Here is a 27,786-nt window from a genome sequence, read left to right on the forward strand (position 1 = left end):
ACTATATTTTAATTTTTGTTATATTTAATATAATATACGTTCGTTAGTGTGTATTAAAATTGATTGGGAAAAAAATTTAACCGTTTCTAATAAATTTTTATTTTAATTTTCCAGATTTCATGACAGTAAAAGTACGACGACGAGGGAATTATTTGTGTTCAAAATGTGGCAAAGGATATGTTAGTGATAAATATTTACATATACATCAACAATTTGTTTGTGGACGAAAGAACTTCTAAAAGAATCTCGTTTTTTTTTTATCGCAAGAAGAAAAAAAAGTCAATTGCTATTTTATAATCTATTTTTTAGCTGATAAAAAATAGAAAATTTATTATACATTGACAAAAATAATTTTCGTCTAAGAGAAAATTTCCTCTGTTTCTTCGATATTATTTATTTTATAGAGAAAAAGATGCATAGAAGGAACCCCCTCTAAACGGAGAATATTCTTTGTGCAGTAAAAATATTTAAAAAATAAGTTGTAAAAAATTGTTGAACATAATCAAAAATTTTTTAAATATGACGAATAAAAATTTTTTCTACTATTATTATTATTTATTTATTTATTTATTTATTTAGAACATAACGGGACATGCCCTTTCGTACAAAAGTACTCCTAAATTCTAATAGTTACGTAAGTAACAATACAAAATATAAAATATTAACTAAATCTAGGTAGGCGCTATAATGGCTAAAGTTCATTATAAGTTTATACAGTAAAGAATAACATAAATCAAATTACATTATTATCAAAAGAGAAGATTAATTTTCGATTATCATAATTATTTATTTGACAATTATTTTACATTATAAACAGAATACTGATGTCAAATTGAATTTTTTTCGATTTTATGAAAAATTTTCTATTTCAGAAAAAAAAATTGTTTCATAAATTGAAAAATGCAAAATTGCAATTTGTCACATTTTCGATATTTTTTTTTCAATTTTATTCATAATTTCAACCAGAGAAATATTTTTTTGTTTGAGAAAAATAAAATTTATTCAATGCAAATAAATTTTTTATTTAACTCAAATAAAATATATTTGAAACGAATAAATATTTATTTCACTCCGAGATAAAAAAAGAAATTAATTGATCAATTTTTAAAAATAAATGCATGTGATTTTTTTTTTACTTAATTTTGCACAGAGAAAAATAAACCATTATTTTGATTTTTTATTTTCATTATAGCAAAATTTATTTATTTATTTTTAAATGTAGGGTCAGTTGGGGTAAATGGGGATAAGAGATTTTGGAGCATAAGGCCAGGTCCAAGTAAGGCAGCGCCATCTACATTGATACTAAAATTTTGGAAAATTTTCAACAGCCTTTTCTTGAAAACAAGAAGGTAAAATGCTTTTTCCTTTATGGATAATTGATTATTGGCAAGATATACACCAGCTAAAACTTTTTTTGAGTTAAAATAATGAAAAAAATTTCATGTCGATAAATTAAATATGAGCACTTTTTTCACAAAAACTGTAACAGTACTTTCTCAGAAATTACAATCAAAAATGCAATTTCCATTTGGAAAATTAATAAACGCTAAAAAATACACGGCCTAAGATTTTCCAATCACGAAAATAACAAAAAAAAATTTTATTAAATATTTAACATATTGATACTGCTTAACTGATTATGACAGCCCTTTGGTAGATTATGTATTTCAGGTGGTTAGCAACAGCGCCAATCTCCTCCTTTCGGCAAAACTGCGAAACGTCTGGTGACATATATAACCTGCCAAACGGCTGTCATAATGAGTAAAATATGTTATGTTAAAAAACTTTTTTTTTGTTATTTTCGTGATTGGTAAATCTTAGGTCGTGTATTTTTTAGCGTTTATTAATTTTCCAAATGGAAATTGCATTTTTGATTGTAATTTCTGAGAAAGTACTGTTACAGTTTTTGTGAAAAAAGTGCTCATATTTAATTTATTGACATGAAATTTTTTTTATTATTTTAACTCAAAAAAAGTTTTAGCTGGTGTATATCTTGCCAATAATCAATTATCCATAAAGGAAAAAGCATTTTACCATCTTGTTTTCAAGAAAAGGCTGTTGAAAATTTTCCAAAATTTTAGTATCAATGTTGATGGCGCTGCCTCACTTGGACCTGGCCTTAAAGCTTATCTAAATTTTTTTCTGCTCAATAAAATTAATCCTGGGAATGTAAATAACAACTTAAAAAAATATAAACCCGCAAATATTACCTTTTAAAAGAAGAAACTTACATAATTTGTGAAAAATAGCGATTTTGTCCCCATTTACCCCAAACTGACACTATATTTTTTAATTTCAAAATATGCATGGTGTGTTCTACAATATTAAAAATTGTGTATTAGATAGAATTTGTAATTTGAATTGACAAAAAGTGAAATTTTTATTTTTTAAAAAAAATTTTACTATGATGTAAAATAATAAACAAAATTTGCTATAGAACAAAAAATTTCAATTATTTTCAAAGTTTTTTTTTATTGATAACATTTATCATTATGTACAATATATTTAAAAATGAATTATTAATTTTTGTTCACAGGTTTTTATACACCTATGAATTATTACTCGCATACGGAATACCAACCAAAGAGAAGAAATAGAAATCATCATATTTCTGAATTAAAATTTGGCTGTCCTCATTGTGGTTTTCGTAATAAGCGCAAGGATCATATTTATCGTCACATTCGAAAAAAACATCCCGATGAAGTTGTTTGCTATATTGACTATAGTGCCACCACAATGATTAATAATATTATATAATTTTAATATTTGTCTTCTAAATCAATAGAAAAAAAAGTACAAAAAATCTAATTTTATAATAAGATAAATTTAATAGATTTAATAGGATAAAAAATATATTTGTCTCAGAAAGAAAGAAAACAATTATTTATTTTTTTTCAATTAAATTTTATTTAGTTATAATGAAATAAAAATATTATTTCCAAATAAAATTTTTATCATTAAAATTCGTTGTGACAAACAAAATTTTTATTTTATTTAAATAAAATTTGCAAAAAATAAACTTTATTTAAAACAAATAAATAGTTAATTAACTCTAAGACAAATATATTTTTATTTAAGGAGAATGGTGACCGTAATTTAAAAATTTAAAAAAAAATTAAAAATATTTTTTTGAAAAATTGTAAAAAAAAATTTAATTGTTTTTATTTATTAATTAATTTTTTAATATCATACCTACTTTTAACAACATTGAAAAAATTACCTTTGCAAAGGATCTTTCAATGAGTAAAATAAGTTATCGTTTATAAAAATTGAATCAAAATTGCAACTTTTGTCTAAGCTGAAGGAAAAAAATCAAAATATTAAAAAATAACTATTTGATGAAATATTTTAACTCAATATCATTTTTATAAAATGAGTAATATGTAAGTAACTAGATCTTTTAAAATTGATTAAAATTTATTAATTTTTCTAATATTTTTGTTTGCGTTAAAAATCATTTTTTAGTTTAAGGTTATGTTACGGTCACCACATCCTTTTTTGAATTCAAAATAAATTCGGAAGGTCTCTAAAATTCTTTGGCATTTAATAATCGTCCTATAAATACGGCACTGAATGTAAAAATGATAAACATTGATTTTAAAACACTTTTTTCTCGAATTATGGACACTTTTTATAAAATCGGCTAATTTACCAAGATTTTTTTATCTTATAAAATTTCCTAAATCCGAAAGAGTTTTGGAATCCATGCAAAAACGGGATCGTAAAATTGGAAATAGGAATGTAATAATTTTAGCTTTATTACGTATATAACAGGTTTGGAAATAGAATTTGTACATTAAAACAACATAGATAAAAGTTTATAGCCCAATTCGGGCATTCGTCACACGACTCACGACGGCTCGCACAGGACTACTGTTCATTCTATAATACAGAAAAATAATCATAGTGTGACACACGAAATCTAATCAACTATACACTCAAATCAGTGTCGAGTCAAGACATTTACAGAGTGGCATATTCTATCTAACCTACAATTTTATAAAAAGTGTCCATAATTCGAGAAAAAAGTGTTTTAAAATCAATGTTTATCATTTTTACATTCAGTGCCGTATTTATAAGGCGATACACTAAAACGTTAATCCAGAACAGACGAATGTGTAAGTAGTGCTTGTTCTCGATTGACGCGATTTTTATCGCTCGAAAATAAAAACACTCAGGGCCGTTTGAAGTGCCTTGCGCAACAATGTGAACTTTATCTAGGGAATTTTCACTAGTGGGGCACTGAATACACCTTAAATTTAAAAATCACAAGTACGATACTGGCGTCAGTCATAACCTAAATTCTACCCGCTTCCCCTCAAGTCTGGTTCCCAAGCACTGTTTTCGACTGACGTGTTCTCGATTGACGCTTTAGTGTAATTAAATGCCAAAGAATTTTAGAGACCTTCGAACACTCTTAATTCGGATAAAAATAATTTCTCTTGAATTTTGCATAATTTAAGATTGATTGATTTTATTTGAAAAATATATAATTAATTTGTGACAAGCTCTGAAAAAAGGAACCTTTTTAATCTAAAACTAAAATAAACATAACTTTGAACTTTTTTAGGTCTTTTTTTATCAGAGCACGTAACATTTAATTGCCATTTGTACAATAAATGTCGTGATTCTCCAGAATCTAAATTTAATGGGGACAAATTTTTTTTTTAAGTAACTAAATTCCATTTTTTAAAAATAATTTTTATTTATTTGCATATCAAATAGAAATCACGTTGCAAAATTATTTTAAACACAGTGGAAAGACTTTTGCTAATAAAGTTATTTTCATCCCTTTCATCTATTAAAATAAAACGTGAAACTAACCTCAATTAGTGATCCAGACACGTAACATCAAGAGGTATACTATTTATTTTTTTTTATTATGTATTATTAATTACATAATTTTTGCTTTATTTTTATCATCTTTTTAAAATTATGAGTAAATAAATATAAAAAAAAAATGTCACGTTTATTACTTATTTTACGGAAATTTAAAGCAGGCACGGGAGACATTTTTTTTGCTTCGTACCTGCTTCATAAATTGTCTAATTTGTTACGCATCTTTATGGTTTTTTAGTTTATCGGTTATTGTGACCATAATAGAGAATTTTGAGGAAATTTGTATTTTAAGAATTACACAGGACTAAAACAAAAATGGATGAAAGAACAGATCAGGTGTAATTATTGTCTGGGGTCGCACATCAGTTTTACTAACCTCAAAAAACTTGGCGAATTTTATTATGGCTGTTTTCGGCACTTTCTGCAAATAGCTTCCAGAAGTCATCAGTGGTGCTCAATTTAAATTGTGAAATTTATTTCTATAGATAAATAATATCTAGCGAATGAAAACAAACAGCCAAAAATAAATTTCACAATTTAAATTGAGCACCACTGTTGACTTCTGGAAGCTATTTGCAGAAAGTGCCGAAAACAGCCTATATGAATGATAAAATTTTATGAATATTGACGGATTTATTTTAATTTTTGTATCTAGGGTTTTTAGGGTTACTGATTACGAATTTAAAGTCAGATTTTCAGAATCTAAAATGGCGGATCCAATATGGCGGTCGAATAAAAAAAAAAATTGAACTTTTATAAAACTTGGTATCTAGGGGTTTTTGGGGTCGCTGATTACGAATCTAAAGCCAGATTTTTGAAATTAAAATTCAAAAATTATTTTAAAATAATTTCCACCATATTGGATCTGCTATTTTGGATTTTAAAAATCTGACTTCAAATTCGTAATTATCAACCTCAAAAATCCTTAGATATCAAGATTAAAATAAATCCGTCAATTTTTTATAAAATTTTTTCTGTCACATATAAAAAATCTGCCATGTTTTTTGAGGTTAGAAAAAAATCCCGTCGTGATTCTAAAGGCGTTCTCACACCTTTTTGGCTGCCTGCAGGTTACCATGGCAACTAATGAGAGTGAGTGCGACAGAAAATTAAAAAATTTGACTATTCAAATTTTCTGTCTCACTCACACTCATGCGTTGCCATGGTAACCTGCAGGCAGGCAGGTAGCCAAAAAGGTGTGAGTGCGCCATTAGAGAAAAATAAAATTCAAATTCGTGTTATTTGAATAATTAAAAATAATAATTTTTTTTGGAGAATCGTCCAAATATGTCTAAGATAAAATAATAATTTAAGTAGGTATAATCTGTAATTTACATTATTGAAAATAAAAAAATAAAATTAATCAATAAATTTGTATATTATTTTTTACATTGAATCATTTTTTTTCCATCTATGTGTGAGTTATAAAGAATAATACATTGAAAAATTACAATCAGAATTATAAGTAGAAAACTTTTCTTTGAGTTTAATATATTAAAATTTTTATTTCTAATTATAAATATAAATATTTATATATTTATTACATTGTTAATTTTCTTTTTGTTTCAGAACTATATCAACGACCATCGACAAGAAAAATAATAAGAACAGTCGTCAAAAAATTGCATCTTTGCTCAAAATGTGGCAACAGTTTTCCCCATCAAGAAATGTTATTACAACATGTTCAAAATGTTTGCGGTGGAACACCAAGTTTTAAATGTCCTTATTGCGATCATCGTGGTTTTTCAACATCACTTGTCTATTCACATATTCGAAAATATCATCCTAAAAAGGAGGTTTTTATTCTAGATGACTTTTAAATTTAAAAATATTAACTTTATATTCTATACTTCTACTTGATTAAAAAATTTTTTTTTTTAATTAAATTAATTTTTTAAAATTAATTTAATTTAAAAAAAAAATTAATTAAAAACTATTCATATATATTGTGTGACAAAAAAATAAAATTTCGAAATATATATTCGAAATTAATGTATAACAATTATTATTGTGTGTGGGTGGGAAATAATTTTCCCATTATAATAAAATTTACTTTTACTCAAATTATGTTTAAATATTATTCTTTTTTTTCGATTATCCAAATATTAACAGCATGATACTTTATTCGTCTGTCTTCTTAAATGTTGGGGGAAAAAAAAACGGTACGTGTAAAATTACTTTATGCATAATATTTTCAAAATTATTTACACTTACTTACTTTTTTTTTTCTTTTTTAGAAAAAGAGAGAAGAGCGGAACTTTTTTCCATGATTGTGAGGCATAAATGTTATGTTAATGTGAAACGGGAGAATTTGGTTCCAATAAGAAAAAAAAGAAAGTATATAAAGAGGAAATTAACATAGAAAAGAAGATAAATTAATAAATTGCGAAAAAAAAATAGTTTATTTTTTTCGACATTTTTTTTTGCAAGGGAAACGTGTCTTTGAAAACACGTATGCAAGAGAAGCAAAAAAAAAAATGTCAAAAAAAATTGACTTTTGTATAATTTTTGCAAATTATACGACAAAAAATGCTCCGACTCAATTAGGAAAATTTTATATTCATTAATTGTATGGTTCTTGATTAACTTGATTTTTGATTATCGACAAATAGTCAAAAATTAAATTAATAAATAAATTAATTATTTATTAATATATATATTTAACAAATTAACAAAAATTTTTTTAGCTAAACTATATTTTTTAAAATAGGTCTTAGATTTTCAATATAATAAAATTAATGTAAAATTAATATAAAATTAATATATAATTAATAAAATAATTAATATATAACTAATATAATAAAAAAAGTATAATTAATATATAATTAATATAATAATTTTTAATATATAATTTTTAATAAAACTTTATCATTAATTTTATCAATAGCAGTAATTATGATTTTTACATTTTATTATTTGATTTTTCAATAATAATAAATTGTAAAAATTATCGTATCATTGCTAAATGCTAGAAAAATTTTTTTTTATTAATAATCAATTAATTTTATTAAGTTAATGAATTTAATAGAATACGCAATAATTTTTTGAAAAAAAGAATTTGAATTTTTTTTTAAAAGTTATAACCAATTTTTTTATTTTAATAAATACGGTAAAAATAATATTATTAAATTGATTTAATAAATAATAATAATAATGATAATAATAATAATAATAATAATAATAATAAATTGATTTAATAAATAAATAATAGAAAATAATTAAATAAAATAAATAATAAATTGCATAAATAAATTCAACAAAAAATTGTCACATTCTTTAAATTATTTAAGCTGATTTTTTACTATTAATTATATATTATTTAAAAAATATTGTTCTTCGTTTTTCTCATATTTTTTGGATGAAAGATGATTGTTTTGTATTAATTATTTCATTGTAATAAAAACAAATTTTGTCCATAATACATTTACGATTCATTTAATTTACATGAAATAAGCAATTATTTTACTTTTTAAGTAATATATATATAAATTTAAATATATTACAAAAAGCTTAATTAACTGAATGAAACACGTTTGCTTAAAAAAACTGTCTTCTGTCTTCACCTGTCCTTATACTTTTAATTTGGGGAATAAAAAATCTAAGCATGATTTTTTTTTTTTTTTTGAAAATAAAAAAAAAATCCCTCCTGATTGAATTTCACATTTTTCTTTTTTTTAGATGAAGAAATTATTACAATAACAGATAAAGAAAAGGAAGAAGAAGAAGAAGATGTGCCGAGAAGAAAAACAAGATCACTTACCAATAATTCAAAAATTGAAAATAATAAAAATAATTCACCAAAATTGAAAATTGAAAAAAAAATTGAATTAAAATCATCAAATCAATTTGAAGAAATGGATATTGAAGATGATTGTCCACCTGAAGATATTTCTCATCTTGGCTTTTTTCATCATGTACAACAACAACAATCATCAAGTAGCAGCAATGTAGCCGATTTATTTCCATGCGATAAATGCGGTGTTAAATTTGCCAGAAGAGATGTACTTTTTGATCATATATTTAGTGAACATTTTGATCAAAAATTAACGCCAAAAAAAGAATTCCCTTGTGAAAATTGTCATCGAAGTTATACATCGCGAAGTAATTTACGTCGTCATCAAAGACAAGAATGTAATACAGAACCACAATTTGTTTGTCCATTTTGTAATAAACCATTTAAATATGATCATGTACTACATAGACACATGACAACGGTGCATTCCGATTTTTTAACATAAATTCAAATTTATCACATTTCTTATAGTGTAGAGCAAAAAAAAAAAAAAAAAGAAAAATTAAAAAATAATGCGAAAAAAAAGTTAAAAGAAGAAAGGAAAAAAAAATTTTGTTTCAAAAATAATATACAAAAAAAAGAAGCAATTTTTTATATTTCATCTAAAATTGCGAATTTTTAGAAAAAACAAAAAATTAATATTGATAAATTGCCATAAACATAACCTCAAAATTAAAGAAAGGAAACAAACATTTTTGTTTATTTAAGTATTGTCTAAATTTTAAGGTTATGTTCATGTCAAGAAATCAATTTCTTTAAAATGGAATAATTTTTAATCTTTATAATTTGTATATGAAATTTAAAAGATATTTATTTCAATTTTTTTATACGATATGTTGAGAAACGAAAATTTTATAATTTCTATTCAAAGGAAATTGTAAAGTAAAAAAATTTATGAAAATAACTCAAATTAAAAATTTCAATTAAAAAATTTTGTGAGAAAATTTGCGAAGAATATTTACATGTAAAATCACTCAGATAGCACGTAAGCTTGCAGCAACCTTGCGGCAAGCTTGCCAACCTTGCACGGCAAACTTGCCGCAAGCTTCAAATGTCCCACCTAACCCAAGCTTGCATGGTAAACTTGCCGTAAGATTACAGTGTAAGGTTACTGCAAGATTGCTCAGTAAACTTGCACGGTAAGCTTGTTGCAAGGTTGGTGCAAGGTTGCCAAATAATCTTGCCGATCAGCACAGAAGGTTGCAGCAACCCAAACTTGCATGGTAAGCTTACCGAAAGATTGCAGTGTAAGGTTACTGCAAGATTGCTCAGTAAACTTGCACGGTAAGCTTGGTGCAAGGTTGGTGCAAGGTTGCCAAATAATCTTGCCAATCAGCACAGAAGGTTGCAGCAACATATAGTGCTCATTTTCAATGCAAACTTCTGCGCTGATTGGGGAAGGTTATTGGCAACCTTGCACCAACCTTGCCACAAGCTTACCGTGCAAGCTTGCGATAATCTTATCATGCAATGTTGCAGTAACCTTACACTGCAATCTTTCGGCAAGCTTGGGTTAGGTGGAACATTTAAAGCTTGCGGCAAGTTTACCGTGCAAGGTTGGCAAGTTTGCCGTGCAAGGTTGCTGCAAGTTTACGTGCTGACTGTGCACAATAATCACATAACCTTAAAAAAAATTCAAATAAATTTCTTAAATTTTTCTAAAAGTAGATCGCAACGATTTTGGATGAAATTACAATAAATTGGTCCTAAAAATGTTCTTTTTTTTTCATTATGTTTAGGTCTCGTTAGTTTATATATAATTCGTTTATGTTTAATTTTTTAAACTTATATTTATAAATTAAAACATATAAGAATTAAAATAAGATTCGTATTATACTTAATTTCGTTTCATGTTGATTGTATGATAATCATATTTAAGGTCGGTTACATATTCAATGTTTGCACTCGATATATATATATATAGTTATTATAATTTAAATTATGTATAATTATATAATATAAGCTTTTTAAATAATTAGTCTCTTGTCGTAATTAAGAAATTTCAACAAAAATGAAAAGAAAACAATCACAGTTTTCCTAAAAGTATCAAATTGAGACCAAAAATTGCATCAAATCTTTGCAACGTTTTGATGCACATAAGTTATATCAAAAAGAGATCGTTTTGTGTATCATTTTTAGAAATGATAAACGAAACGGTCTCATTTTTTGATGCAAAAAATTTAATCAATTTATATCAATCATGGCCGAATTGAATCGACTCAAAATTAAACGAATTTTTTTCAGATATTTTGGTAATAGTACAATTGCGGAGATCATTTCACTATTTAATTTGAAAATGAAAATAACAGAAAATCAAAGACAATGTGCAATTCGATAATTAAAAAGTGACAGCTTATAAACATAACCTAAAATGCATGAGAAAAAATTTGTCGATAAAATCAATATAGCCGAGCTTTTTAGAAGGTAGATGGCAGTTTTGCTTTTTATAAAAACGATTCAGAAAAAATTTAAAGAAAGAAAATAGATAAGTGCTGCCATCTACCTAATAAAAAGCTCGGCTATATTATTGATTTTATCGACAAATTTTTTCTCATGCATTTTAGGTTATGTTTATAAGCTGTCACTTTTTAATTATCGAATTGCACATTGTCTTTGATTTTCTGTTATTTTCATTTTCAAATTAAATAGTGAAATGGTCTCCGCAATTGTACTATTACCAAAATATCTGAAAAAAATTCGTTTAATTTTCATTCGATTCAATTCGGCCATGATTGATATAAATTGATTAAATTTTTTGCATCAAAAAATGAGACCGTTTCGTGTATCATTTCTAAAAATGATACACAAAACGATCTCTTTTTGATATAACTTATGTGCATCAAAACGTTGCAATAGAAAAAGATACAACCAAGTTTACTGTGATGAAAAAGATACAATACAAATTTATTTGTTATTATAAAAATAATCTTCAAAATTTTTCAAATCAATAATAAACAAACTTCTTTTCAAGAATTATTAAAAATATATTTTTATTTTCTATATGAAAAAATACGACTTTACAACGCAGTATTCATAAAATAATATACCTGTTCCTCAATGCAGTGAAAAAAAATTCATTTGTATTTAAATTATCGGTTATTTGACTATATTATTTCAAATATTCAAATTATATTTTAAAACAATTTTTATTTGAATTAAATAAACTATTTTTTGACAATAATTTAACAAATTTAAAAAAAAATAAATGTCCCTCAATTGACTAAAATAATATTTATTTGATAATAGTCAAATAACAAATTATTGGAATGAAATAAATTTTTTTCAATGTATAATATTATTGTATTACTTAATATTCGTTACGCATACATATACTTAAATGTATTTTATAATATTTACCAAAACATATATATAAATTACAATTATTTTTTATGTAATGTTATAATCTTTTCATTGCCAAAAAAAAATTTTTGTATTCTTAGAATTAATTATAATTATGACAAAAAAAAAACATTTCATTGACTATCAATAAATATTAATATTTCTCTACATTAATTATTTTCTACTAATTTTATTATATTATGTATGTATACAGCATGTTTATTATTTGTTAAAATTATTTTCAGTACAAATTTTGCATTTTAAACAATTTCTAAGATAAAGAGTGTACGCATTATGATGTTTAATTATTTAATAATTAATTATTTAATTAATTTTTCTAATAAAATTCTACATCAAAATTCTTTCAGAAAACAATATACAAAAAAAAAAAAATTAATACACTGAAAAAAATATTATTTTGTTTCAAATAATCCGTTACTTGGCTATTATCAAATAAATATTTATTTAAATGAAATAATTTTTTTTTCTGAATCAAATAATTTTTTATTTCAGTTAAATAATTTTTTATTTGTATCAAATAAATATTTATTTAGACCAAATAATTTTTATTTGAATCAAACAAATATTTATTCAGACCAAATAATTTTTATTTAGATCAATAATTGGATTACAGTCGAGTCAGTGATTTCTGTATTTAAAATAAATAACTTTTAATTGACTCAAATAATAATTATTTGATACAAATAAATATTAATTTGATACACTCAAAGAAATAATATATTTGTCTTACAATTAGAGCCAAATAAATATTTATTTGTTTCAAATAAATTTTTTTTTATTTGAGCCAAATAAATATTTATTTGTTTCAAATAAATTTTTTTTTATTTGAGCCAAAAAAATATTTATTTGTTTCAAATAAATTTTTTTTTTTTTTATTTGTACCAGAAAATTATTTGGTTTAAATAAAAAATTTTTTTGCGTTAAAAAAATTTTATATGTACTAAATTAAATTTTTAATTTAAATCAAATAAAAAGTTATTAGGCTCTGAGACAAATTGTCTTTTTTTATTTGATTTAAATAAATTTTTGTCTCAAATGCAAAAAAAAAAATATATTTCTCTGAATGTAATAGTCAAGTAACCGATTATTTGAGTAAAAAAATTTTTTTCAGTCCATTGTTGAGAAAATTATTACTTTTTGTAAAAAAAAAAAAATTATTTTTTCAAATTTACTTTTTCCAAGTTCAGAAATTAGTTTTTTTTTTCTCGACATCATAATGTGTCACGCTGTTAAAGTAACTTTTTTTTTAGGAAAAAAAAAAAATTTGCCTATAAAAAAAAAAAAATTTGTACATAAATGAATTTTTGATGTTATTCTGGTAAATTTAATGAATTATATTTTGATATTGAGCTGATATGAAACAATTTATTAAAATTACAGGTTTTCCTTTACCACATGTGGAGTTCAACTATTTGTTGCATTCTTCATCATCAAACGAGAGTTCAAGCATATTTACTGGTAAAAATATAAACGAAGGAACAAGTTCTTCTTCAAAATATTATTCGCCAACGAAAATTCAAAGTAATTCAGAAAAATCATCAGTGAAGAAACCATTTAAATGTCCAAAATGTGATCGTACATTTGCCGTTAAAGGAAATATGAATAGACATCTTAAATATGAATGTAATCAAGCGCCAAAATTTTCCTGTCCCTATTGTTATTTTCGCTCGAAACAAAGTTCTAATGTTCTTGCACACATTAGAGCACGTCACAGTGGTCAAAATGCTTATGTTATTAACCTAAGGAACGAGACATAAGAAAGAAAAAAAAATGTAATAACAATTTAAAAATTTATTTATTAAATAAATATTAAAAAATTTCTTTTTTTAAAAAATAATTGTATGGGCTAGATATTAAAAACAAAATTTTCAAATTTTAATTATATTTAATCTAAATAGTTTCATTTAAAAAAAAAAGAAAAAAAAATTGTGATTTATTATAATACTGAATAAAATTTAAGCGTCGAAAAACTATTTATAATATGATTTTAAAAGCCCTTGCATGGTTTTTTTTCAGCATGAAAATTATTATAACACGAGAAATAGTTTGTTAATTTTGCAAAAAATTCTTTTTGCGGTTTTTTTTTGAATATTGTATAAATTGTTTGTTAATAAATAATAAATATGATTTTTGTTTTCAGACTTAGTGAATCTGGATTCATTTGTCAGTTATGATCATCCTGGTGAAAATTTAGAGGATTCATCGGAGAAGAATTTACATCATTGTCCAAAATGTAAACGTGGTTTTACATTAAAGGGAAATCGCAATCGTCATTATAAATATGAATGCGGTCAAGAACCACGTTTTGGATGTCCATATTGTGATTTACGTAGTAAACAAACGAGTCAAATCTATTGTCACATTAGAAAAAAGCATCCTGATCAAAAATCATATTACATTAATTTAGAGTCGTAAAAGTAACGACAAAAAGACAAAAAAAAAAAAAAATGCCAAAAACCAATTTTTGTAGTTCTCAGTTGTGTTTAGAAAATCTAACATTATTATTATTATTATTATTATTTTATCTTAATATAGTATATAAATATGTGACGCGCTCTGAAGAATGGAAGATAAGAAGCAAAAAATTATAGGTTATGTTTATGATAGTTTGGATCCAAACATAACCTATAACCTATAACCCATAACCTTTTTTTGCATAAAAAAAGAATTTTTTTTATAACACAGCACATTATGTTTCCTAAACATTTCATGAATATTTCATTGAAAGATTTGAAATATTTCAATGCAAGGTTCATGAAATGTTGAGGAAATCAGGAAAATGTCCGCCTATAAGAAATATTGCCGTGCAATTTTGCTGGAATATTACACTTTAATACTCCTGCAATATTACACATGAAGACTCTGCAATATTCAGGAAACATTTCAAAGAAAGTTAGAAACTTTTTTAAAATATGAAATCAATCGTTATTTTCTAACATGTTCAACGCACCTTAGGATCCTGGAAAATTAAAAACTACTGCGCAGCTGTACAGGCCATAGAAACTGAGATCGACCAGTGCGCATCATTTAAGTTGGAAATTTTCTAGAATATTTTAATGAAATATTTCAGCAAAATTACAAGGCAATATTTCTTATAGGCGGACATTTCCCTAATTTCAGTAATATTTCAAGGACTTTGCATTGGAATATTTCAAAATTTCAATGAAATATTTCAGAAATATTTAGGAAATATCATGTGCTGTGTGAGGAGTTAATTGTGTCGGATTGTGAAAACTGAAATATTGTGACTGAGCTCGGTCCAGGTTAGATTTGAGAGGTTAAATTGCAAAAAATCAAAATATTATAAAAAAATGTTATTGGAAACATTAAATTAATAAGTTTTTAGTTGGGATAATTAAGCTCTTATTAATAAATAATTAACGTACATAGTGTAGTGAATTTACCTTCTATTTTGTGAAGGAAAAAAAAAAGAAAATGTTACAAAATGAACTTTTTTCGTATTGAATTAATAGTAATAGTATTTATTTTTGTTATTTATACAATAAGAAAGTATTTAATAAATTGAAAATAATATTAAATATAATAAATACGAAACGTATGAATATGTTCTAAAAATCATTAGTTATAGAATTTTCATTTTATGAATTTTCATTTGTCATAATTATTTTTGAGCCAAATTTTTATTTTTTCGAATTAATATTGTGCAGAATTTTCATCAAAACGATTTTCTATATTACACAATTTTTATTATAATCGAAAATTCACTTCACAGAATTTTTATTTCTTTGAATTTTTATTTGCTCGAATTTTCATTTAACATAATAGGCATTTTAAACAATTTTTATTGGGTAGAATTTTATTGCATAGAATTTTCATTTTATCCTTTCAAATGAATTTTTATTTGTTCGAATTTCCATATTACCGATTTTTCATACTACAGAATCGGTTATATGAAAATTATATCAAATAATAATTCGAACAAATGGAAATTCATCTGAAAGAAGAAAATGAAAATTCTACCTAATAAAAATTGTTTACAATGCCTATTATGTGAAATGAAAATTTGAGCAAATAAAAATTCGGACAAATAAAAATTCGAACAAATAAAAATTCTGTGAAGTGAATTTTCGGTTATAATAAAAATTGTGTAATATAGAAAATCGTTTTGATGAAAATTCCGCAAAATTCTAATTCGAACAAATAAAAATTCGGCTCAAAAATAATTATGACAAATGAAATTCCATAAAGAGTAAATTCTAACTAATGATTTTCAGAACATAATCATGCTTTTCATAAAAAAACAAAATTAATCGTTAAAGACCTTTGAAAATTTTTTCATCAGAAATAAATACTATTACTATTAATTCAATAGGAAAAATCCATATTTTGTGGCATTCTCTTTTTTTTCATTCACAAAATAGAATAGACCATGACAGGTAAATATTATTTATTTTATAAAAAAATTATTTAATATTTGTTTTATTTAATGTTTCATATTATTATTTATTATTTATTAATAAAAGCTTAATTTCCCCATAATATTATTTAAATCAACCAAAAAATCATTAATTTAAAGTATCAAATAATATTTTTTTAAAATATTTTTTGAAATTTAATTCCTCAAATCGAATTCTGACCGCACCTTGATCAGTCAGATTTTGGTTTTCACAATCCGTTAGGATTAAAATACACCGAAGATGATCAAACCATTGAGTCTTCGTTACGGAAATAATAGCTAATTTTTATTTTTCATGAAAAGAAATTTTTAATCAAGGTATGATAAAACTATTCAAATTGTCATAAACATAACTTTATAATTTTTTAATTTGTCCGCACTATTTTCAAGAACGCGTCACACATATTTATATAATTATATTTCCCCCAGTGATATTTGTTATCATATATTTATAAGAGATAATATTATAAAAGTTTGAAAATAACTCCCGCGATGATATTTTAGTAACATGAGTTTTTATCTAAAAATTAATGTGTGCATATAGTGTGTAGGTATTATAACAAATTTAGAAAGAATTTATTATGTATTTGTTTGCAATATTAAAATAAAATCTTAATAACGTGTTATAAAATAGATTAAAAAAAAAATAAGAATTTTTTTTTCAATTTTCCATAAAATGTATATATTTTTTTTTTTTTGTATATAGAAAAAAAAATTTTGTTTTTTTCATACCTCTTTTTTTCGACAATGCTTTATTGAACAAAAATCAATGTTCTCTTCGTTTTGTATAGATGAAAAATTATTATTAAAAGTAAAAAAAGAAAAATATATTGTTTCTAATTTGAATTATTTGTCTTTTTTTTCCAGATAATTCGGATGGTTCATATCCTTATGAAGAATGTGATTCTTTTAAAATGGATCTTACAAGAAGAATGTATGGAGATTATGTCTGTTCAAAGTGTGGAAAATTCTACAAATCATTAGGAACATTGCAACGACATTTAAATTATGAATGTGGTTTGGCACCACGATTCAAATGTCCCTATTGTAATTATTTTACAAAGCAAAAAATCAATGTCAAAAAGCATATTGTCAGAAATCATAATGACAAATCGATTTATGTTATTGATACAACGAATACTGATACGCCATTTGGTTGCGATTAATTTCATCATTACACAGTTTTCTTGTGTGTATTAAATTGATACAAGAATTAAGATCAACTCATGCAACGTTTTGATTCGATATAAGGTATATCAAATTGATCCAAATATTTGAATCATTTTCAAGAAATGATCCAGAATATGGGATCATTTTTTGATACCTGAATTGGTATCAAAGTAAAACTGTCATGGCTGGCATGCTCTTATTGACAAGTTTATTAATTAATTTATTCGCTGCACTGAATATTCAGATATTAAAAATACTTTTATTATGAATTTTAAGAAAGAGAGAAGCGAAAACTTATAAATTGCGAGCAATTAAATAAGAAAAAATTTATTTCGAAATAAAATGAAATACACTAACCTTTATTTATGTTTATCACATAAGATTTAAGTTAAGTTCACAATCACAACACTTGAAAATTTTTAATTATTTTTATGGTTCAAATAATTATCAATAATTTATTTATTATAAATGAACAAAATTTAAGCAATGCACGCTTGATAAATATTTCTAATGCGTTGTCAATTAATGCAATTAATAATTTCCTATTACACAATATCATAATCGACATATATGACATTTGTAAACAAACAGGGTTGGGAAACAGCCCAAAATATATTCATCCAAAGCGAATTTCAATCCTACCCAACTCTGCTTTGGACGAACATATTTTGGGCTCTTGTTTCCCAACCCTGTTTGTTTACAAATGTCATATATGTCGATTATGATATTGTGTAATAGGAAATTATTAATTGCATTAATTGACAACGCATTAGAAATATTTATCAAGCGGGCATTGCTTAAATTTTGTTCATTTATAATAAATAAATTATTGATAATTATTTGAACCATAAAAATAATTAAAAATTTTCAAGTGTTGTGATTGTGAACTTAACTTAAATCTTATGTGATAAATATAAATAAAGGTTAGTGTATTTCATTTTATTTCGAAATAAATTTTTTCTTATTTAATTGCTCGCAATTTATAAGTTTTCGCTTCTCTCTTTCTGAAAATTCATAATAAAAGTATTTTTAATATCTGAATATTCAGTGCAGTGAATAAATTAATTAATAAACTTGTCAATAAGAGCATGCCAGCCATGACAGTTATACTTTGATACCAATTCAGGTATCAAAAAATGATCCCATATTCTGGATCATTTCTTGAAAATGATTCAAATATTTGGATCAATTTGATACCTTATATCGAATCAAAACGTTGCATTCCAAAATGATACCATCAACTGTTAGCAAATATTTTTTTGTTATTAGATAATAATATTGTGGTTTTGATAATTTAAAATTATTAATATTTAATATTTTAAAATAATTTTAATGTATAAATAAAAATTGCTTTTTAGAGTATTTGAATTTTTAATTTTAGGAAAAACGAATGTGGTTTGCGAAGTTAAATTTTTAGGTGTTTGAAGAATTCGTTATTATTGAATTAATAATAAACAATTATTGATAATTTTTTTTTTTTGTTTCAGGAGAAATTATCTATGAGCTGCAATTAAAAATTATTACAGTAAAATTCACTGAAAAAATTTTTTTTTTCATTTAAATAATAATCAATTACTTTTCTATTGTCATATAAAAATTTATATTTGATTCAAATAGATTTTATTTAGTTGAAATAGAAATTGTATTTGTTTCAAATAAATTTTGATTAGTTGAAATAGAAATTTTACTTTTTTTCAAATAAATTTTATTTTGTTAAAACAGAATTATTATTTGTTACAAAAAAAAAAAAATATTTTATGAAATAAAAATTTTGTTTGTTTTAAATCAAAAATTTTATTGACGCTTAAAAATTTTTTTATTTTAAACATACAACTGGGTCATTCCACGCCAAATTGAATACCATTTTGTTTTTGCATCTCCGATTTTTTTTTTGAACTATTTTTTTCCATGATTTTATTCAAATTTTTTTTAATAAAATAATTCCGGGATAAAGAGTATTGAATTATTTTTAAAAAATGAAAAAAAGTAACATAATTTTTCAAAATTCCTTTATATCTGAAATTGCTTGATAAAAAAAAAAATTTGAAAAAAATCATGATAGCTCATATAAAATAGTGATTAAAAAAAATATATATTGCAAAAAAAAAATCGAAGATGCAAATACAACTTTGGTACAAAATTTTAAAAATTAAATTTTTTACACTTATCAAATTTAAATTAATTTTTTATACATTCGAAAATATAGTTAAACTACCTTTGATTTCAATTGTTTTTCTGATACTTTCTCAATACAAAGGGATGAAAAAAAGAAAACTAATCTTTCCATAAGCTTCTCGTAATGTTATAAATAACAATTTAAGTTTCTCTGCAAAATATGTTTGTGTTGCTTTGTACTTCAATAAAAAAAAAAAAAAAAAAAAAAATTCACATACATGAAAAATTATTGAATAAATTTAATTTCAATGTATATTAATGCTAATTTTTCTTTTCCTTTCAGTAAATTACATGCTGGAATCTGCAATTACGAATAAATATTGTTGTTCAACTTGTGGAAAAACATATAAATGGAGACAGGGTTTGATAAGACATCGAAAATATGAATGCAATGTTCCTCCAATGTTTCAATGTGTTTATTGTCCACACAAATCAAGACATAAAGATAATTTGATGAAACATGTTTTTGCACGACATGTTGATCGTAATCGTATATAAATTTGTACAATATAAAGTTATAATAATAATAAAAAAATGTTTTCTTTTAAATAGTCACTACTATTTAATTTTCCTTCTAATTTTTCAACATCAAAGGGAAATTTTTGGAAATTAAATATATTTTGTCTCGCAGAGTTAAAAAATTCTATTTTATAGTTAAAAATTTTGTTTCGTAAAATAAAATTATATTTGGCGCAAATAAAATTTTTAAATTCAAAATCAAATAAATTTTATTTAAAATAAATAAATATTTTATTTAGCTCAGGTGATAAATATATTTTTTTCCCTAGATGAAAAATCATTAATTAAAATACTATGAATGGATATAGTGATGTCGCAGCACAGAAACGCAGGTAGAAGATTTAACAAAAAAATACAGAATATTAAATAAGAAATAATTTATTTTTAATAACATAAAAATTTTAATTTTCTTTCACGTATATTTATCATACATACATTACATTACACATGCATAATAATAAATCATATACTAAAATATATTTGAAAATTGTTTTCATTTTTTTTTATTCTTTAAATTTATTTGTATTAATTAAAAATTTTCAATGTTCATTATAATTTTTATTTTTCTGCCATTTTTGACTAAGTTTTTTTTTATTTTTTAGATAAATCCAAGAATTCAATTATTGGCTATCTACAACAATTCAAATGTAAAAATGAAGGAAAACAGACTATAAAAAATGGTAATTAAATAATTTAATTAATAAATAAATAAACTTTTCGAGATAAAAGAGTTGGAATAGAAATTTTCATTTTTAACCAAACTAAAGGTTTTGATTTTATCAAAACTGTAGTAACTTTTACTTTTACAGATAATTTTCCTATGAATATTGGAACAATTCGAGTCAAACCTGACATAAAATTAAAAGAAGGAATAAAAATCAGCAATATAACATCTCTTAAAGGTAAAATTTTAAAATACTCTAGTTATCCTCTTATTTTTTGTTCGAAAAATATATGTGACGCTCCATGAGAAAAGAGCCGGCAAAAAAAATTTTAGGTTATGTTTGTGATATTATTATTATTATTATTATTATTATTATTATTATTATTACTATCGACAAATATTAATATAATATTATATATTATATAATATTATATATTATATTATATTATATTATATTATAGGATATACTTCCGAAGTAGGGGTACCTCCGATTTTAATGAAACTTGGTATACTAACGTATTTTGGTGCGCTGATTACGAAAATGATAGTGAAAATTGGCGCAAATTTGATTATCATGGTAAAAACCATAAAAAACTCCATAAAATAATGGTTTTTTACGATTATCTCGTAAAAAACAAAAAATTTCGAAAAAAGTTTTAGACAAAAGTTGTAGATCTCAAAAAAACACACATTTTATGTTTTATGCATTTTTTACCAAAAGTCATTATTTTTCGAGAAAAATCCAAAAAACGAAAAACACCATGATAATGAAAACATATACAGCAGTCATGGTTAGACATATTATTTGACTCGTATATAGTATGGGGTACCTTTGATCTTAATGAAACTTGATATACTAACGTATTTTGGTACGCTGATTACGAAAATGATAGTGAAAATTGGCGCAAATTTGATTATCATGGTAAAAACCATAAAAAACACCATAAAATCATGGTTTTTTACGATTATCTCGTAAAAAACAAAAAATTTCGAAAAAAGTTTTAGACAAAAGTTGTAGATCTCAAAAAAACACACATTTCATGTTGTATGCATTTTTTACCAAAAGTCATTATTTTTCGAGAAAAATGGTCCGAAAGTAATTTGCGGAAATTGTGGGGTGGAGTCTACAGCAGCGGTAAATGCAAAATATTAAACACGGCCTTCGGCCGCGTAAGGTACTGCTCGCTTCTCTTTTTAAGAAATCTTGGCGAGAGGGGGTGGATGTGTCCGAAAGTAATTTGCGGAAATTGTGGGGTGGAGTCCACAGCAGCGGTAAACGCAAAATAGTAAACACGGCCTTCGGCCGCGTAAGGTACTGCTCGCTTTTCTTTTTAAAAAAAACCTTGGCGAGAGGGGGTGGATATGGCCGAAAGTATTTTGCGGAATTCGTTAGATCCTGACTAATGGTGAATATGATACTGTATACGAGTCAAATAATATGTCTAACCATGACTGCTGTATATGTTTTCATTATCATGGTGTTTTTCGTTTTTTGGATTTTTCTCGAAAAATAATGACTTTTGGTAAAAAATGCATAAAACATAAAATGTGTGTTTTTTTGAGATCTACAACTTTTGTCTAAAACTTTTTTCGAAATTTTTTGTTTTTTACGAGATAATCGTAAAAAACCATTATTTTATGGTGTTTTTTATGGTTTTTACCATGATAATCAAATTTGCGCCAATTTTCACTATCATTTTCGTAATCAGCGCACCAAAATACGTTAGTATACCAAGTTTTATTAAAATCGGAGGTACCCCTACTTCGGAAGTACACCCATATTATATTATATTATATTATATTATATTATATTATATTATATTATATTTGTCAATATAGGGGAAATACCTGAGTAATATCGGACCACTCTATTATTATTATTATTATTATTATTATTATAAACTAAAGTTTATGTCTTCATTAGATAGTGCCAGCCCTCTGTTTTTTATTTTTTTGGAGATGGCCTTATGACTTATTTTGAGTTAATGTTTGGCCAATTTTTGGAATTTAAAACTATTATTAATATTTTATTATTGATTTTTTTAAATGTTATTTACGATTTTTATTAATAATAATTTTTATTATTTTTAATTTTTAAAACAAAATTTGTCTAATTTTTTAAATTTTCCTGCCAAAATTCGACTTACATTTAAGGTTATGTTTGTTTTTTGGTCATTTTCCTTCAAAATTTGACCTAAATTTTGAGGTTATGTTTGTTTCTTAGTCTTTTTGCGCCAAATTTTATCCTAAATTTTGAGGTTATGTTTGTTTCTTAGTCGTTTCCCGCCAAAATAACATAATCTTAAAATTTAGGTCAATTTTGGCGGAAAATCCACCTCCATTTCAACGTAAGGAAGGGGGGGGGGGTGCTTGCGACTATATTTAGTCTTGAAACGAACATAACCTTTAAATTCAGGTCATTTTTTTGGAGGAAAACCACCTCTACTTGCGGCTATATTGAAAGTCTTGAAACGAACATAACCTCAAAATTAAGTTATTTTTGACGATGGGAGGGATAAGGGAGAGCGAGACTTGCGGCTATATTCAAAGTCTTGAAACGAATATAACCTCAAAATTTAGATCATTTTTGGCGGGAGAGGGGAAATGGGAGGAGGGAGGGGGTCTTGCGGCTATATTCATAGTCTTGAAACAAACATAACCTCAAAATTTAAGTCACTTTTGGCGGGAAATACAGAGAGAGGGGAAGCGGGGGAGGACTTGCGGCCCTATTTAGAGTCTTGAAACGAACATAACCTCAAAATTTAGGTCATTTTTTGCGATGGAGAGGAGAGAAGAGGGGAGACTTGCAGCTATATTCATAGTCTTAAAACAAATATAACCTTAAAATTTATGTCATTTTTGGTGGGGGAGAGGAGATGGGGAACTTGCAGCTATATTCATAGTCTTGAAACAAACATAACCTCAAAATTTAAGTCACTTTTAGCGGGAAATACGGATAGAGGGGAAGGACTTGCGCCCCTATTCAGATTCTTGAAACGAACATAACCTCAAAATTTAGGTCATTTTTTTGCGATGGAGAGGTGAGAAGAAGGGAGACTTGCTGCTATATTCAGAGTCTTGAAAGTTTGAAACAGCAGCGGCGGGTGATATCTTTTTGTAATATAGTTAGATAAACTAAAGTTTATGTCTTCATTAGATCAAAAATATTCAATAGAAACTGATTTTGATTTTAGATAATTAAAAATAAACGTTTAATCAACCTAAAATTATCACTAAACATAACCTAAACTTTTTTCCCTTTTCTCGCGGAGCGTTACAAATTTTGTTATTTTGATACCTACGTTATAAAAAAAGCTTTTCTTTTTAATAAAAAGATTATTAATAAAAAGATTAATATTAATTTTGATAACAAGTAGAAGAATTATTCTCTAAAAATTTAACGTAAAAAATTTTAAATACATTGAATTAGTAATTGTTCTTCTGCTCTTAAATAAAATTCTAAAATAAATAATAAAAATTATATTGTTGCACCAATTCGCAGTAAAAGGTTAGTTACTAATTCAATTTAGTAATTAATTTTTTTACTATAAGTCAGATTTAGAAAGATGCGATATAGTAATGATTTGATAATTTGTAAATGATAATAATTTTTGTGACTAAAATTTGTAATCTTTCAGATAATTCACGTGTGGATGTTGGAAACATAATATCACAATCCGATACTAAACTCTTAAGATCAAGAAAAGTTGTCCCGGGTAATTATAAAATTATTTGTATTATAAAAAAACGAAAAAAGTTTACTAACTACAAATTGTCGAATTTCCATTTTGATAAAACTTTCACATATCGGATCATTCAACTGGACAAAACACTTAAGCGTATATTTTAAAATCAACCAATTAAAAATTATCAAAAAAAAAAAAAAAATGTGATAGGTGGATTTTTTATCAAATGGAAATTCGACGTTTTAACAGTTCCATCAAATGAAAGACATATAAAATTCGGATAAATGAAAGTTCGGTCAAATGAAGTTCCGAGTAAAATAGAAATTCTCCCACTTAAAAATTTTTCTAAGTAGAATTTCTGTTAAATAAAAATTAGTGGGAATAAAAATGTTCTTTAATAAAAGTTTTATTAAATAAGAATTTTGTTAAATATAAATAAATAAAATAAAAAAGAAGGTAAATTACTTGAAGTTTATTTTTTCAGTGGAATATAAAGATTTACATTCAAAACCTAGTTCTAGTAAAAAAAAGAGTAAACCAGGCAGACCAAGAAGTTTCTTCTATAGACGAAGTGTTGATAAAGATGATGAGGACGATGGTGATGAAGAAGAAGAAGAACATGTAGAAGAAGAGGAAGAAGAATATAAAGAAGACGAAGAAGATGAAGAAGATGACGAAGAAGAATATGCTCCACCAATACCTAGAGGTAAAATTTAGTCCTACTAGAAACTAAATTAATTAATTTTATAATGAAAAGACATTTTACCGTTATTTTTGTTTAACATATAATTTATTTATTTTCTCACCTAAAAAAAAGAAAATATAAATAAATATTTATAACAAAGTCAAAAATGGGCTTCAAATTTTTTAATTCTTGTTTCGAATAATATAGAAGATGTTATAGAAGTTTAAAAAATTTTAAGCCTACTTTTGAAAAAAAAATTCTGATATTTTTTAAATGAAGTTTATAAATTTACATCGTTCAATAGGACGAAAAGGCAGAAGGAGAACTTTTATCTATAAACGAAATATTGACAAAGAAAAAACATCACAAGAAAAAGTTGAATTTTACACTCCACCTGAACGTAAAGGTAACTCCATAATGCTACATTGAATTTACTTAACAAAATATAATTCTCATTTGCCATTTAAATTTGTAATAAGTTTTATAAAACTTTTCTAATTAAGATTTTTGTAAAATAAAATTTATATATACACTAAAACGTCAATCGAGAACAGACGAATGTGCAGTGCTGTTCTCGATTGACGCGATTTTTATCGCTCGAAAATAAAAACACTCAGGGCCGTATGAAGGGCCTTACGCAACAATGTGAATTCTATCTAGGGGATTTTCACTAGTGGGGCACTGAATCCACCTTAAATTTAAAAATCACAAGTACGACTTTGGCGTCAGTCATAACCTAAATTCTACCCGCTTCCCCACTTCCCTTCAAGTGTTCCCTTGCTCTGTTCTCGACTGACATGTTCTCGATTGACGTTCTAGTGTACATGTAATAATTTTCGGCAAATAACAATCATGACAAGTGATTTTTTTTAATAATATAATGAGACTTATGGCAAAAGAGATTATTATATTATGTAAAATATATAAAAGATGAATTTTATTTATGAATTGAGATACAAAGATCTAAATTATATCCACTAGGAGTAAGAAGGGGCAGACGAAGAACTTTTATTTATAAACAAATCGTTGATACTCCACCGGATAAAAAAGAAGAAAGTTCACCTCAAATTAGAACTGAAGATATATCCATACATAATCAAGCAGAAAAAACGGAGAAGCCAAGAATATTTGTCCAAAAACAAAACACTGATACTCTTCCAATACCAAAAACTGAAGTTATTGAAGGTATAATTTTGTATATTATTATCGAAAAAAAAGAAAATAAAAAATGAATTATTATCACTGGAAATTGAATTTCTTTTTTCAGACGAGCACAGTGTTTGTGAGATTTCTACTCCCTTCTGGGGCTAACTTCCAAGCAGTGGTTTTAAACATATTTTACGTTACATTTTTTCTGTTTGCTTTCTCATAGGATTTAAACTGATTTTTTACTTCATAAAATGAATTTTTTTTAAAATTTTACTATATTTTGACATGGGAAACAATTTGTATATGTACAAAAAAAAATCAGTAGTCAGCCCGCACAAAAATCTCAATCTGAAATAATTTGAATTCTGTAAGTACAAGTATCCGTATTTAGTGTGCAGAAGATTGAAATTAGTTCGGTAAAAAAATATCCAAAACGGGATCCGAAATAATCCGAAATTTTCATATACATAATTCGGAGTTTTTATTTATGTGCAACATGCGAAATAATTTACAAACAACCTTGAATTATGCAGATAAAAAAAACCGGTATTACTTTGCAATAATTAAATTGCAGATTAAATTTTTCTTCTTCTAGACTATTGTGCATTAAATGCAAATTTACATTATGTACAGATTTCGGATTATTAAGGACTCCTTTCGGATTCAGATTTTTAACCGGGAAAAATTCATATTATTGTCATAACTGAATACGGATTTCTTCCATTTAGATATCGAATTATTTTGGGTTCTTATTTTTGTGCTGATTGACTGTTGATCTTCTCTATATAAATTCTATATATTTTTAAATTCATTTCGGATTAGGATGTTTGACCAGTCTAAAATCTTGACCAGTCTAAAATCCGATTGTTGCGAACTATATTTTAATTTACTCTTACTGCATATAATGCAGTATTCGAGACTTTCAATACATTCATCACAATTCTTAATCTAATTACACATAAGTCTTAATCTAATCGAAATTTTAATCTATAACAACCCACACAGCAACGAAACTTTACTGAACATTTATTAAAGGTTTAAGTCCAAAATACGGACATTTTAGACTCGCAGGAATATTTCACAAATTTTATTTGATTTAAATGAACACCGTTTGTAACATAACCTCCAATTTTACATTTAATTGCAAAAGTACCATCCGTCGGTAACATGGAGTAGTATAAGGAGACCAAACGACCATGTTAAATCTGCGTTAAAAGTGGACCAAATTTTGGTAACCGCTTAGTGTCATGAAAATACGTAATGGAACACTAGCGCCACTGATTGTGTTAAACTCAAGCGGTTACCAAAATTTGGTCCACTTTTAACGCA

At 25.0% G+C, this 27,786-nt stretch overlaps 2 protein-coding genes across 2 annotated transcripts; both read left to right on the forward strand.

Annotated features, from left to right (window-relative positions):
• Window positions 1-8,693: 8,693 nt before the first annotated feature.
• Window positions 8,694-14,006, forward strand: LOC127284830 (zinc finger protein 425-like). Its single transcript, XM_051310524.1, has 2 exons — window positions 8,694-9,003; window positions 13,373-14,006. Exons 1-2 carry the CDS (start codon window positions 8,694-8,696, stop codon window positions 13,747-13,749), a joined length of 687 nt encoding a protein of 228 aa, XP_051166481.1. The 3' UTR covers window positions 13,750-14,006.
• A 2,376-nt stretch (window positions 14,007-16,382) lies between these two features.
• Window positions 16,383-27,278, forward strand: LOC127284839 (histone-lysine N-methyltransferase PRDM16-like). Its single transcript, XM_051310535.1, has 10 exons — window positions 16,383-16,389; window positions 17,277-17,456; window positions 20,038-20,244; window positions 20,876-20,953; window positions 21,083-21,175; window positions 24,576-24,653; window positions 25,108-25,329; window positions 25,613-25,714; window positions 26,290-26,493; window positions 26,576-27,278. Exons 1-10 carry the CDS (start codon window positions 16,383-16,385, stop codon window positions 26,617-26,619), a joined length of 1,215 nt encoding a protein of 404 aa, XP_051166492.1. The 3' UTR covers window positions 26,620-27,278.
• Window positions 27,279-27,786: the final 508 nt, after the last annotated feature.

This window comes from Leptopilina boulardi, unplaced genomic scaffold, assembly GCF_019393585.1.
Source record: "Leptopilina boulardi isolate dan_hultmark-lab unplaced genomic scaffold, ZJU_Lbou_2.1 LbouV2_121, whole genome shotgun sequence".
Taxonomy (NCBI): domain Eukaryota; kingdom Metazoa; phylum Arthropoda; class Insecta; order Hymenoptera; family Figitidae; genus Leptopilina; species Leptopilina boulardi.

Bases quoted from the DNA above. Each gene is read 5' to 3' on its own strand.
- LOC127284830 (XM_051310524.1), top strand. From the start codon at position 8,694: ATGGATATTGAAGATGATTGTCCACCTGAAGATATTTCTCATCTTGGC. The intron at 9,004-13,372 runs GTAATAAACCAT...TTAAAATTACAG, and splicing joins ACAATTTGTTTGTCCATTTT to GTTTTCCTTTACCACATGTG.
- LOC127284839 (XM_051310535.1), top strand. The intron at 25,330-25,612 runs GTAAAATTTAGT...ATCGTTCAATAG, and splicing joins TGCTCCACCAATACCTAGAG to GACGAAAAGGCAGAAGGAGA. The intron at 25,715-26,289 runs GTAACTCCATAA...TATATCCACTAG, and splicing joins CACTCCACCTGAACGTAAAG to GAGTAAGAAGGGGCAGACGA.